General features: G+C 39.6%; 1 protein-coding gene across 4 annotated transcripts; it reads right to left on the reverse strand.

Moving 5' to 3' along the window:
- Positions 1–1333: 1333 nt before the first annotated feature.
- Positions 1334–14375, reverse strand: fam120b (family with sequence similarity 120B). Of its 4 annotated transcripts, none has more exons than XM_026937353.3 (11): positions 14183–14310; positions 10779–11806; positions 10535–10646; positions 9905–10006; positions 8784–8956; positions 8456–8548; positions 5597–5803; positions 3510–3612; positions 2043–2150; positions 1887–1953; positions 1334–1787 (listed from the first exon to the last, which is right to left on the reverse strand). In XM_026937353.3, exons 2-11 carry the CDS (start codon positions 11772–11774, stop codon positions 1775–1777), a joined length of 1974 nt encoding a protein of 657 aa, XP_026793154.3. In that variant the 5' UTR covers positions 11775–11806; positions 14183–14310; the 3' UTR covers positions 1334–1774. The 4 variants fall into 4 exon arrangements, with proteins under 4 accessions (XP_026793154.3, XP_026793153.3, XP_053088787.1 ...); XM_026937352.3 differs by having other exon boundaries at positions 10535–10703; XM_053232812.1 differs by lacking the exon at positions 8456–8548 and having other exon boundaries at positions 10535–10703.
- Between the last annotated feature and the right edge of the window lie 836 nt (positions 14376–15211).

The following is a 15211-nucleotide window of genomic DNA, read 5'->3' on the forward strand; positions in this document are numbered from 1 at the left end:
GGGAGGTGACCAAGAACCAGAAAGTCACTCTGACAGAGTCGTGTTGGAACTGGGAGAGCCTTCCAGAAGCACCTCTGCAGCACTTCATCAAGCAGGGCTTTCTAATAGAGTGGCCAGATGGAGTTTAACAAAAGATACCTAAAAGACTTTCAGACCATGAGAAACATCTGTGGCACAATGAAATACTGAAATCTTTCACCTCAATGCCAAGCATTACTGGAGGAAACCAGGAACCACTCATCATTGGCCAGTTCCATCCCTATAGCACAGTGAAGCACAGTGGTCACATCATCACACTGAGGGGATGTTTTTCAGCAGCAGGCATTGAGAGGCTTCTTAGCATTAAGAGAAAGATGAACAGATCAAGCTACAGATACATCATTGAATATAACCTGCTCAAGAGCACTCAAGTTCTTATATCAGGGCAAAACACAACAGTGACCTGATATATGTCCCGTATGTATATGTAGCATCAAACTCACAAAGAATACAGACTGTTATTGGTGCCAGGTTGGTTCAACAAAATACAGAGTAAAGGGTCTAAATCCTTGTGTTAATGTGATGTTTCAATATTTTTTGCAGATTGATGAGAAACATTTATTTTACTGTACTTTGTGTGGCTATATTTAAAAACGATTACAAACTGGCCTCAACAAAGACTATGAGGTGTTTTCCAAGAATCCTTCTTTAGAAAAATTAGATGTCAATAAATGTGTTTTGTTTTTGTTGCTGCTAAATGTAACTGTACAATATTTTATGTAAAACACTTGTAAAAAACACTTGTAATGGAAAACACTAATATGGTTGGGTGGACAGAGGTTTAGCTACACAGAAACAACTCCCACCGATTTTTCTATGTACTTCTCCATCCAAGGAAGACCTAGACATAGTGATAAGACATTTGGGTGATTAAATTCCCCCCCAAACGACAGGGGCTGTAAAATAAGAAATCGCCTAAGGCTAATTAGGGTTACAGCTAATATTCATCATGGTTGTTTTTTTGGCACATACTTGAGGAAGGTTATGTTTCCGTCTCTGATTCATATCCTTTACAAAGTGGTTCTCTATCCTGGTCCTGGAGTACCACCGTTCTGCACATTTTGTTAATCTTGCTAATTAGTTGAATCAGGTGAGATGGGAGCCAGGAAATCACCAAAATGTGCAGGGCACTGGTACTTTAGGACCAGGATGAAGAAATATGCCTTTAAATAAAAGAGGAAAAAGCCCATAACCAATACTTAGTGCAGCTTAGGACATCACATGGAAGGATAAAGAAGAAGGATGTTGGTATCCCTCTCTACACTGGAAGCCCTCTTCAATAATAGACTTTGAATACATCTTGATTCATCTTTTTATTGTGCTTTTTTTCTTTTGTTGACTACATGTACACTGTGCAAACAAATGGCATACTGTATGTGCCAGTAGCAAGGACAGGTGCTTATTATTGTTCAGTTTTGTTTTCATAAGTATCTTTGGAAAATACTGGCACTGGTTTTCATTCAGTGAGCATCCCCTCACTGATAGCAAGACAATGTGTGGAGGAGTGTGTTATAAAACTACCACACCCTATTCAGTCATCAAAGCCAGACAGTTAAAGCCACAGTAGACAATGCCTTGTGAACAGCCATCTGCATTGCAGGATGGGCAAGGAGTCAAAAGAATCCATGAAGATCAGTGAAGTTTCATTTCACCAGAATGAATGATCCATCAAATACCTCCATGATCTCTTTTCTTGAGCATTTTTGGGTCAAGGGAAAGCTGGTCTTTAGCTTTGCTACCGAGGCCATCTGTAACAGAGTGAGTAATGGAGTGCAAAAAATGCTTTAGTACAATATGACTTTACAATAAGACCATTCAGACTACACAATTTCAGTTAGCAAATTTACCTTGGGGCAAGGTAATTCCTTCTTCTGTTAGGATGTCTTGTTCTTGATCTTGGTCTATAGCCATGTCCTATGGGTTAAAGAAAAACATTCTACCTACTGATAAACAAGCCAACACCACTAATGAAATGGAGTGTTTCTGGTCTGTGTGCAATGTACCTTGCATGTGGAAGGCTGGACCCCTGGGTTGCTGTCTATAGTAGCAGTCTGAGGTGCTAAGGAGTTGGGGTTCACATTCTCTGTGAGACTCTGCATCCATGGGCCTCCCTGAGGAAATGACAGTATCATTGAAACGTGATTTTAATTATGGGGCTCAGTCCCTAATTTACTAAGGAATAGAGAAATTGCAAATCACTGGAAACATAAACCATATAATTCTCCAAAGCCTGAACTCCACCACCACCTCCCCACAAGCCTGAGGCAGTGATTACCAGCTCAAATGCAGACATAAATTAGAGACAGACTTTTTTTTTTTTTTTTTCTTTTCTTATAAGTATACATGAATATCATATTTCTACTGACAGAATACACAATCGGAAGGGCAAAATAATCCCCTTCTAAGAAAAACAAGAGAAATGAACCAACCCAGAAACACCAGTGAATATTCTCTTTTGTCTTGCAGTTATGTAGGCAATTGTATTTATTATGAATGATCACTTGGTATTTTCATCCAGAAAAGGAATATTACTACAGTGACATAGTAATGTTTCTTAATTAAAACCAACATATAATAAATACAGCCAGATAAATATTGCAACTAGCGGTCGGCTGTGGATGACACTACAAATAAACGAAGAAACGCGGCAAACATGATATAGTGTTAGCATAAACAAAAACAAGGCTCACCACTGAGACACAACATGCGTTTCATGCACTGTTCAACATCAATAGAAAAACCAGATGGAGACGATTTCACCACAAGGTCTCTTTTAATCTCGGGAAGGAGCCACAGTATGCTGGATGCCAGTGAAAAGAAACAGGGCTCCAGGAGTTTCTAACAGCCCCCATGTTATAATTTTGTTGTCTTGTTATGTTACTTAATATAGCTCACATCCTATAAAAAACTATTCTTGTTATGACAAAGCAGTGGCCGTATCTAAAGTTGGCTGCAGAGTGTGTCATTGCCACAGAGCAGATGGAGTGTATTATGCACAGAAAAGGATATTGTTTGTCTGCAAGAGGCACCAGAACTGAATTACTCTCTACAGTACAGTACACGCTCTCCCCTATCAGTTCATTCTTATATTCATTTATTCTTATCATGCAGTCTCTAAAAATGAACTGAGTATAGCATGTTCAAACCTACATAGTAGAAAAACAGCATCTCAGCAGTGAATTATTGGATAATATAATAATATGCAGCCTCCCAATGTTCAGTTCATTTTTTTCCATGAGGCTGTGGTAGCTCAGTGGTTAAGGTTCTGTGCTTGTGCATGCTGTGTTCCAGGCCTGCCACTGAGCTCCTTTTGGGCCTTCATGCAAGACCTTATTTGCTGCAAGTCACTTTAGATAAAAGTGTTTACCGCACAAATAATTTACCTATAAAGCAAAATGTTTTTGTAGTTCTTTGTGGTTGGAAATTCAGATTTACATGTGGATAAACTTGTACAAAAGTAAAACTCTCACCATGCTGAAGTCTGCATGGAAAACTAAGGAGAGTAGAGCCATGTCTTCTGCAGGCTTTGAGCACCAGATCTCGAAGGGTGAGAAAGAGTGATATCCACGCAGGCTGGAAGGAAAACAACACACTGCATGTTACTCAAAAGACTGAACAACGTAATATTTAACAAACAATAATTACTCTGTCAACAGTGTTAATGTTTTATTTTTTACTACTTGGGATGCTGCTCAGTGTTCAATATTAGAGCCAGCTCATTTCCAAGCAGTTTCCTCATTTATACCACACGAGGCTATGCTCAGTATTTAATTCAACTTAACGAATGTTATTCTTCATCCTTTGAATTTCCTTCGAACGGTCATATGGAATGAAATCAGAGTCAGCAGAACATGAACCTAAATATGTAATGGTTGAGAAAAAAAAAACCATGCAAATATGTAATGGTTGAAAAAAAAAAAAACAAACATGCAAATATGTAATGGTTGAGAAAAAAACATCTAATGTGATGTTTTTGAAAATTTTTGATTAAAGAAATGCAGTTAATAAAAATTCATATTAAAAAATTCAAGCTGTGGGAAATTCGGGTAGAAAAAAATTAATTTCTTTATATTAAATTAATTCAAGAAGTCAAAAATTCAAGAAGTGAAAAATTGGGGTCTAATAATTTAAAGAAAAAACTGGGATCCTGAGAAAGAACAAACAAGCCAGGCTCTAATCGTACTCAATCTTGGCCAATCACAACACATCTGTGAGCTAATGAAGGGGGGGCTTCTTTTCTTTCTGTCATATTTTATGCATGGTGGCAGGTGGAGCAGCGCCACTGTGGGCTTATAGAATTTAATTTGCTTTCATAGAAAAGATATACAAGACATAAAATACTTGATATCTAGCCAACTTATTTTTCAAATTCAATTATGTCTTCAAATCCAGCCATGCTTTAGCATATAACCACCACAGAAAGCTGTGTGCATGTACTGTATATGGTATCCACTAGAGGCTTGCCGGAAAAACTGCTGCTAGTCTGGTTCAAAGCTAAAGCAGCGTGTCAGATATATGGACTGCTGGCTGGGAGAGGCTTGACCCATTAAAGGACATACAGTGGGCACTGGATAAACAATGTTACTCATCCACAGCCTTTTGCCAGTTATTGCTGAATACATACAGTGGGGTCCAAAAGTTCGAGATCACTAGTGAAAATCTGAGTGAAACACAGAGTCTTTTAAATATTTACATGAATTTCAGAGTTTCTTAGTATTTGGTATGTCCCCTTTTTGTTTTAATGACAGTGTGCTTTCGAGCTGGCATGGACTCCATAAGTTTGTGCAAAACCTTATGATCCATTTTAGATCAAATCCATCGGAGTGTCGTCTGAACTCGTGCTTCAGTACAGAGATGAGGCATGAGGAAAATCTTACCTTTTGTACAAAGCAGTTATCATAGTCAATATCACAAATTTGCTTATACTTAAATAGGGTACAGGATGTCCCAAAAGTCTCAATACATAGGGGACTATGTATGCCAGCACCACGTCGGTTGTGCCTTCATCAGTGGATGTTCGTGGGCATCCACTTCTTGGTTGCTGCGCAGCACTAGCAGGCTTTTTGAATTTGTTAATAAGTTTGGCGACAGTGTCGTGTGTGATGTGCTTGCCATGTTTCCTGTTAAAATCCAACGAACCTTGCGACTGCTTCCTGATCCAGCCATCAGAGTGATTTCAATATATTCTTCTTTTGTCAAAGGCAATCTTAAAGGCTATCTGAAAAAATATATATTATATAAACTAAGTGTGAAAAATTTTGGAAGACATTTTGCTAAAAAGTGTTCATTTCTCCATGTATGGAGACTTCTGGGACACCCTGTAGTGCAGAATCTTGAACATTTAATATTCAACATATTGAACATTTCCTTTTTTTGTTTAAATATTTCAATATTTTAATACTTGTTTATTTCCAATTTTAATAAAAAAAATCCCAGATTTTCAGTGTGGTCTCAGACTTTTGGACTCCACTGTATGTTAATATATTGCATCTCTTCCTCACATCTTATAACACATTTTAACATCACCAATATTCAGAAAAAGTTCTCCTCTACTCACGTTGCCCTCTAGAAGCTCCTCTTTAGCGCAACCAGAGTGTGCTTGTAGGTACTTAGAATGGAACAGCAAGCCATCAAATATTTTCCAAGGCATGATCTCATTCATGGCAAAAGGAAATCCACAGGCACTATTGGCAGCAATCAGGTAGGTTAAGCCCCGTACAAAGAGGGAACCAAGGTGAACAGCCCTTGGGTCCACCTGAGGAACCTGCCAAATCAGTTATGCAAAGGATTAGTTTAATATTGTAATGTGGTTAATAAATAAACAGAAATCTATCCATAAAGTAAAACCTAAAATTTCCAATGATGAGCAATTAATTCAACACACCAAAGTCCATTATCTATGTGACTACATTGAGGCTAGGGCACTTGGAATGTAACCTGAAGAAAAAGCAGAGGTAAGGGGATGTGCATGGGGGTGGGGGCAGATGTTTCCCCCTCAACTGTCTGCTGCTCACCTGGCTACCTCCCCCCAGCCAAGGGAGATAAGAGAAGGACTGACTGATTAGCTCCTGTGACACCAAAATGAAAGACTTGCCTAACACCTGCTCTGCTCTCAAACACAGCTTAAACTAAAGTAAACAAAAGGTGGTCAGTACATGAAGTCAAAAGCTTCAGCTATGGTTGACGGCCCAAGCTGTTGTCATCAATTGTAATATTACACTGACTAAGGGCTAGATTTTCTCTCCAAGAGTGTAATTCAGAGCATTTTTTTTTGTGTACTGGCTTAATATAATTTACAACTCAATTTATTTCCTTGCTGAGTCATTATTGTATTAATTTAATAATTTGATTTCTTTTGATTAAAAAACAACTTCAAGAAAACCAAAACAAAAAACAAATAGTGGACATGCTTGGATGCCTGCCAGCGAATATCTAGGCAATGATTACCAATGGTAGCTTGCTGTTAGGCACAGAGATAGAGCGCAGAGCTTTACTCTTAAAGCAAGAGCAGCAGCTGTTCTTCCAGCATTTGACAACAGAAACAATGAAAGCTGCTCCAGCCAGATGTCTGTGAAACTAAGGCAAGGCCTGGGGGCACAGATTAACATTAATGGCAACTCTTAACCTTGTGAGCAGATCATTCACCTGTGTGATGATGCATCTGTGCCATTTCATGTCCTGAAACATTCATGTATGAAGAAGAATGATGAACAACAGAATCCAGTATACATGGGGGAAACAAAATGTGTAATATTTTCCATATGAAGCAACTGGAGTATTTCACTGCTGGGTGAAATTTTATAAAGTTTCTCCAAAACATAAACTGCCTGTAGTGCTCTTGATTCCTGTCTTGTTCAATGTGTGTCGTTGTTGGTGCTTTCGGCACACAGAGGCATCCGTGTGTGTATTCACATTCCCTCACTGTCACAAAGCAGCACAGGGGGAGCGAGAGATTGAGGGGGGTATCAAGCAGCCCCAGGAGACTCTCCTGCCATCTGTCTGGCTCTTAAAGCTTGCCTCGTCTCTCCCCCCGCCTCTTCCCCTGTGATCCTCCTTTCACATTTCAGGCAGATGTGACAGTGTTGCTCCTGATGGGACAAAACAATAGCGTGTGCAACAGGTGCTCCTGCCTCCCTCCGGCACATGGGAGGCAGGAGAGCTTCACACACTTTCATCTGGCCAGCGGCAAGCTGTCGCCACACTGACTTAAACACACACACACACGCTTGCCTGAGTCGCTCAGCAACTCAACACCTGCTGCTTGGTGCCCCCAAAACACATAAACCCTGAATACAATCATTCACCACCCTACATATTGCTGGAAATATAAAGTCCCCTATCTCACTTAACCTTTACTGAAATGTACACACAGAAACAATGATGTGTTGTTGACAACAAACAACCATCAAGCCACAAAAAAGGTAGACTATCTGCTTACTGTAGATGCTTGAAATGCTTACAGAATTTCTCGTTATCCCTCAAAAATGATAAAAGATGGAAAGAATATGAATGAAAAGAACTCTATCTATAAATAACTTGATATTGATATAGATTATAGTTACCTTAGCTCTCTGGGTTAAATGCATGATTTATTTTTTACCGTGCAAACACTGACTGTGGACATGTTTGGAGGTGAAGGGAATTGGTATAAGCACCGAAGCAGCAAAATATGTAAATCAAGCAGTAACTTCTTGGATAGTTCCTGTGAGGATCTTATTAGTCCCACATCTTCACTGTAAAGAGAACATTCAATATGGCCACCCGAAAACCATGGGCGCCCGTGGAGGCAATGTCTTAAATAGTGTGTGTAGTAGGTTTAAATTAGGGAGGCAGCTGAAATAGGCCTGTGGTCAACAGCAGGGACGTCTCGGAGCCTGTCACCAGAGCACTGCTCTCAGGTTCAGACCACAATTAGAGCAGTTTTTGGGAGGAATGTCACAAAGCGACCAAAAATTATCCCCCCGGTCTCTCTTTTCTCTTTATTCTCGAATAGTGAGAGAATCCAATACATCGTTCAAGACAACTTGCTGTTTTGGGAGAAAAACGATGGTCTCATGAAGTGTTGGTTTGGCAAGAGAGAGAAGTATTTACCCTGAGTTGCAGAACTAAGGAAATCAGCCTGCAGTCTCCTTGAGAATACATGATATAATTGTGCTTTAATCATTCACCAACACCCAAAACACTGCACTGTTTCTGTTTATGTGGAGATTTCGAGTTAAAAAAAAAACAAAGTGCCCATGGCTGGAGGGCACCTTTGGAAAAGATTACATATTTAAGCTAATGTTGAAGGAAAGACCTAACTGTAGACCAATTTTAACACTTTCAAAACTCAGACCAACAGAAAACAGAATCCTCTCCCTTCATTAAGCTGCCTATAAGTTCCAAAGGAGGAAAAACACACACACACACTGCTTACCCTCATGTGTTGCAGGTCTGTGTAAGACTTATATCTGATACAGACAGCTTGGCTTAGATATGCATCTATGTCTTCTACCGAAAAGTGTTTAGCCTAAAATAAGAACAAATATTCCTCTTTAGTTTGCAAGCAGGGAAAGTTATAATCTAGTGTACAAAACAAACAATTAGAGGACAGAATATAAAGAAAGGCCTTTTCAGTTGAAACAAGCAAGAAAGTGTTTTGTAAACCAACAGGCTAGACTGAATAATCAATCAGTGTGTGATCAGGTTGCAAACATTATGCAGTACATTCAAGTATAACACAGACACATATAAGTTAAACGCACCTGAATAGCTATGTACGTTACAAGACAAATCACAGCTACCAAAGGAGTGTCAAAAGATTTCAGATCTTCAGTAAAGTCCTGTAGGTCAAAAACAGCCAGGAAAGTAGACACTCGAACACTTGTCATCTCTGAGTCGTTCCCAAACCACAGAGTCTGAAGGTCAGGCGTTCCCTCTGTTAATTGACCAATACAGTAAGTGATTAATGGAATGGCTGTGGGGAGGACAGAGCTAGCAGAAAAATGTATGCTTTGTACTTTTGATACTATTATTCATATTGTTAACATGTGGGCTTCTTCTTAACAATTTGAAGAACTCTTATTGAACCAAAAAAAAAAGAAAAAAAAGAAGTAGTATGATGTCTGGTTCTTAAAAGCCATGAATCATACTGTCTGGCTGTGGACTGATAAAAATGTTGTGAAATTCTTTCTGAAGGTACATCCACCCTATAAATGCCATTTCATCTTGTTGCACTACTGACTATTTCAACATAATCCATCAGACCACTAATATATTTTAGACACCACTAGATATTTTAGAGTGTTGTAATAAACAAAACTGCATAGCATTTTTGGCCACAAATCTAAATGTTTAGTCAACTGCTTAAAGAACATGATCAAATATGAAGCAGCTTTACTGAGGACACAAGATATAGTTGTATACACTACTTCATGTATCCTCTTGTCTAAAATTGTCATTGGAAACACTGTTAACCTTTCAGTGTTGATATGTCAATAACCATAAACACAAAGCAACATCTGAGTGGCTTAAAAACATAGTAGAAGTGTGTGGAGGGAGCAGAGCTTTACTATGAGGAGATCTGCACTTTTTTTTTTTTTTTTTAACTTTTATAGAATGTTCAATACGTGTCTATCACTCACATTTACATGTACTTTTACTTCATTTGGCTGACGCTTTTTAAAGGGACTTACACCTGAGACAGGATACAGTTGAGCAGCTGAGGGTTAAGGGCCTTCCAATCAGTAGCCCAATGCCTTAATCTCTGAGCTACCACTGCCTTGGACTGAGTTTAATTTCTATCAAACTGGGGGGTGGGGGGAACAAATGTCAGACAATCATGCTCGTTTTTAGATTTTAGTTGGAAAAAAAAAAAATAAAGCACCTGGAAGGTTTAGAGGTGTTGGAGCCACTATTTTTGGCTCTTCAAGTGGATTTCTGGGAAAAACAAACCATTCCTTCACAGACAAGGTTTCGCCGTAAGATCCTACAGAAGAGATGGAGAAATGAGAAGAAATATATTAAATAATATGAAATTCTGTGATCAAACTCAACATTATGAAGATAAACACTGGTTCATCTTTTAAATTTTATGAATGACAGCAAAGAAAATGGAGAGTGTGTACAAACACCTAAATGTTTAAATTAATTGGTGGTGCAGTGAGTAGCAAACTGCCTCACAGTTCCAACGTCCCTGGTTCGACCCTGAGCTACTGTCTGTGTGGCATTTCACATGTTTTCCCCATGTCCGTTTGGGGTTCCTCCAGGTTCTCTGGTTTTCTCCTACTTCCAAAAACATGACAGATTGTCTATGCTAAATTGAGTATGCCTGTGTGTGTCTATCGTGGTCTGCAATGGACTGCTGTCACATCCAGTGTGTATATCCGCATCACACACAGTGTGTGTGTAATTATACAGTATGTCTCTAAGAGAATTGTCACTACTTGTTGTGGATGAAGTGATGACTAATTCTGAAAGCATGCCAAGTTTACTATATTTAACAGAAGAAACTTACTAGGGAGGAGAATACTGTAGATATGTTCTCTAAGTGGTTGGTATAAAATAGCCTGAGGTGGCAGTCCAAGTTCCTCGTCTTCCAGCGTATTGCTGCATTCCACCACTCCATCCTGGAGGACATTATAGATCATAAAACACTCTGCTCGTATGTGCTTCTCTTTTGCTGCCTGCAGGACACAAAATTCTAATTACTCAAATGTTTTTTGACTTTAAAATAGTGCCAGTGTTCAGTTATACAATACCTGCAATATGTCTTTGTTCAGGTACTTTCCCATCACACACACCAGCTCTGGGAAAGGTAGGCTTCGATCTAACCAAGGTGATGTTTGTCCTGGGAGAAGATATGACTGGATTCCCTTTTCAACAACCTCCACATCAACTTTGGATAAAGGTAGTGAGGAGATGCCACAAGTTTCATCACTGTTTGGACGATGGCTTTTTATGAACTCCGCTGCTGCTTGGACTTTGTCACCCTGGTGTTTTTTCCCATACAAGGTCAAAGCATTTTTACGGAGATTCTGCAGTTGATGCTCTGGAACAATATCATTACCCAGAATGCATGCCAGGAAAGGAAGATCCGACTTCTGAAGCTTCAGGATGTCACACAGCTTTTCTCTGGAGTACTGCACTGTGGTCATATTTTCTAATCTGAGTTTAGCAATGGACATATATGGAACTGTGTCATAAATGACAAAGTCTGTATCCTGACCAAGGATACCTATGCAGTTGTTACGGAGTGCGTATTCCGAGATCTCGTAGTCACCTTCACGAACAGAGCAACGTGTTTCTTGACCAAGAGATTTTAGCGCAAACCTGGAGAAGGTGGCCAGTCCTGAGGGGAGGCAGAACAGTTCTCTATCTGGTTGCTGGTGGCGATTCTTAATGTAGTTAAATATTCTGGCTATGTCCTGGTTGACTCTCAGGCGTCTCTTCACCCATTCTGCTCTCTTCTGTTCCTCTATGGTCCCATCAAAGAAGAAGACCAATCTTATGCCTGTCACTGTGAATGCCTCCACAAATTTGTTTAAAAAATGCATGTACTCCTTCCACTGACCACCATGGACCCAGGCTTGACACTGATACCAGTACCTCAAACAGGCCATTCCATCCACCACTACAGTAGGCATTATGTCAGGATGGGCTTCGGCATGAGCTGCAGCCAACTGTCTCAAGTCCACATGTATGCAAGTCTCTGGATAACAAGTCTCCATAAAGTACTGTAAGCCTTTCACCCCCATGTCTGCACACTTTTTTTTTTGCAGGTTCAGAACTTAAGAGAAGAAGCATAATTTTTGGATATTAATTTCAAAAGCAACACAGGATTCAGATTGACATTAGTGAACAGTATGGATATACTCCTCATCTATTTGTGCAAATCAATTAATTATGTCTTGTATTACTTTTAATTGGTGATATGTGCATTTTGATTCACAGCTGTTTTATTTGCTTTTGCATAAAGGAAGATTGAACTTCAGGTAAAGTGGAATTTTTTGTGGGTTTGTGATTTTTTGTTGTTGTTTTTTCTTACAGTGGTGGAAATCACAACCCACCATTATCAAAGATGCACTTATAATTGATTTCTTATAGTTATTAGCCTACTTGACTGGTCACTTGAATTCAACGGGTTTAATCCAAACCTCAGTAACTGAAAAACAATTAAGCCTATACATTTTGACTTTGGTTGAATGTCAACTTTGGATATTTGTTCAGGAATAAAAAGCTGCAATAAATAGAGCCTCATTATTCAAATGAGCCTATTATTTGCATACTTCTGTAAAATAAATCTTTACTAAGGCGGTCTGTGATTATTTATTTATCCATCTATCTATCTATCTATCTACACTATATTACCAAAAGTATTCGGTCACCTGCCTTGACTCACATATGAACTTAAGTGCCATCCCATTCCTAACCCATAGGGTTCAATATGATGTCGGTCCACCTTTTGCAGCTATTACAGCTTCAACTCTTCTGGGAAGGCTGTCCACAAGGTTGAGGAGTGTGTTTATAGGAATTTTTGACCATTCTTCCAAAAGCGCATTGGTGAGGTCACACTGATGTTGGTCGAGAAGGCCTGGCTCTCAGTCTCCTCTCTAATTCATCCCAAAGGTGTTCTATCGGGTTCAGGTCAGGACTCTGTGCAGGCCAGTCAAGTTCATCCACACCAGACTCTGTCATCCATGTCTTTATGGACCTTGCTTTGTGCACTGGTGCACAGTCATGTTGGAAGAGGAAGGGGCCCGCTCCAAACTGTTCCCACAAGGTTGGGAGCGTGGAATTGTCCAAAATGTTTTGGTATCCTGAAGCATTCAAAGTTCCTTTCACTGGAACTAAGGGGCCAAGCCCAACTCCTGAAAAACAACCCCACACCATAATTCCTCCTCCACCAAATTTCACACTCGGCACAATGCAGTCCGAAATGTACCGTTCTCCTGGCAACCTCCAAACCCAGACTCGTCCATCAGATTGCCAGATGGAAAAGCGTGATTCATCACTCCAGAGAACGCGTCTCCACTGCTCTAGAGTCCAGTGGCGGCGTGCTTTACACCACTGCATCCGAAGCTTTGCATTGCACTTGGTGATGTGTGGCTTGGATGCAGCTGCTCGGCCATGGAAACCCATTCCATGAAGCTCTCTGCGTACTGTACTTGGGCTAATCTGAAGGTCACAAGAAGTTTGGAGCTCTGTAGCAATTGACTGTGAAGAAAGTCGACGACCTCTTTGCACTATGCGCTTCAGCATCCGCTGACCCCTCTCCGTCAGTTTACGTGGCCTACCACTTCGTGGCCGAGTTGCTGTTGTTCCCAAACTCTTCCATTTTGTTATGATAAAGCTGACAGTTGACTGTGGAATATTTAGGAGCGAGGAAATTTCATGACAGGATTTGTTGCACAGGTGGCATCCTATGACAGTTCCACGCTGGAATTCACTGAGCTCCTGAGAGCGGCCCATTCTTTCACAAATGTTTGTAAAAACAGTCTGCATGCCTAAGTGCTTGATTTTATACACCTGTGGCCAGGCCAAGTGATTAGGACACCTGATTCTGATCATTTGGATGGGTGACCGAATACTTTTGGTTATATAGTGTATCTATTTTACAGCTAAAGGGCTTCCTGGCTGTAAAAAGTTTGCGAATCCCTGCTTTAAGTTCATGCACAGGTTGCCAAGTCATTTTGTGGAAATATTGTCAAAGATGCAAAACATAGTTTAAGCAATCCCACAGACTATCCTAAAACTGCATTATAACTATAAGTGTTACCTAAAGACTGTTTAACTGTTATTAACCTTATTTGTCATTTGGTCAACAGTTTGTACTACAAATATAAGTGCCTGAGGCAACAGAACATGGAGAAATGGTGCCAGTAAATCAGTACTCAAAATGTATATATCGTCTTTACAGCAAACGTATAATTACATATTTCATTAAATATGTTTTCTAATTAATTACATGCAACGTTTTTTCCAAACATAGATTCCACAGGACAAAAAAGTCGTAGCAGTGTAACGTATAAAAAAATGTCAGTACAAGTCTAAGTCCTACTTCTGCTAAGCTAATGCTAAAGTTATCACGAAATCAAAAGATACAGCATTAATATATCCATCTGATAACATGAAACACATTGCAAACCAAGCTCAGAAAGCCTACCAATAAATCTGATGATAAGCAACAAACTGTCACATTGCCTGCCAGGCACTACGCAGTGGTTAGCTCAATGTTTACAATGAATATCTGCATACACTTCCGCTTCCGGAAAACCGCACACAGTCCACAGCGCGTTAAAGGCGCAGTACGTAGCATACTGCGCACACACACACACACACACACACACACACACTGAAATACAGAGAAGAAAGAGAGAAAAATGTTGTGGAAAACAATTGTAGGCTATGCTTTAATGAGAATACTAAGAAAATACTAAGAAAATGCAAAGAAAAAGTTTGTCTTACTGAAAACTGTTGAAATGAAGGAATGTTCAAGTCGAGGTGTGTGCAGATATGAATTCAGAAGTCATAAGATTTTTGTCTTTGTCTTTGCCACCCACTTGTCTTTGATTTGGGGGCTTCTAACAAGATGTTATGTAAGATCTATTGGTAAATACTATAAGCAGAAGAACAGTAATTAATATAAAAGGCCTTTAATAACTGGACTCGTTTTATAACTTGTCACTTAGCTACTTTTAAAAACAGACTAGTTGTAACACAGCAAATCAGAGTAATTCACAACATCAGCCTATTGGGTAATTACACACAAAAACAAAACAAAACAAAACAAAAGCATCCCAAAAGCAGCGCTCTAATCATCAGCTTTGCACACAATGCTTTTGTAATGAGGGCTTTAATCTTCAGCTTATTATTTCGCCATCAATTGAAATCACTCCTACATTTTTGCTTAATTTTTGCTTGTGGGCTTGACATCTTTTGAATGTTTATTTTTAATAGCTTACCAAAGTGTTACAGTAGCCTCATTATGGTAGACCTACCATAAATAAATATCCATAGCACAGGCCTACTGATTTATATCACAGTCTATAACCACCTATAACGAGCAGTTTGTTCCTCTGTGGGTTATTGATTTTTTTTCTCTTTCATTTGAAGTTTTTCAAATGAACAAAACCACCCTGGGGAAAAGGGGCAGATGTTCTCTAAGGGGCATCGGCACGCGACTCTCCTCAGC

The sequence above is a fragment of the Pangasianodon hypophthalmus genome, chromosome 3 (assembly GCF_027358585.1).
Source record: "Pangasianodon hypophthalmus isolate fPanHyp1 chromosome 3, fPanHyp1.pri, whole genome shotgun sequence".
Taxonomy (NCBI): domain Eukaryota; kingdom Metazoa; phylum Chordata; class Actinopteri; order Siluriformes; family Pangasiidae; genus Pangasianodon; species Pangasianodon hypophthalmus.

Bases quoted from the DNA above. Each gene is read 5' to 3' on its own strand.
- fam120b (XM_026937352.3), bottom strand. From the start codon at position 11,774: ATGGGGGTGAAAGGCTTACAGTACTTTATGGAGACTTGTTATCCAGAG. The intron at 5,804-8,455 runs GTAAGCAGTGTG...CTGATTTGGCAG, and splicing joins CAGACCTGCAACACATGAGG to GTTCCTCAGGTGGACCCAAG. The intron at 2,151-3,509 runs GTGAGAGTTTTA...TCATTTCCTCAG, and splicing joins TCCATGCAGACTTCAGCATG to GGAGGCCCATGGATGCAGAG.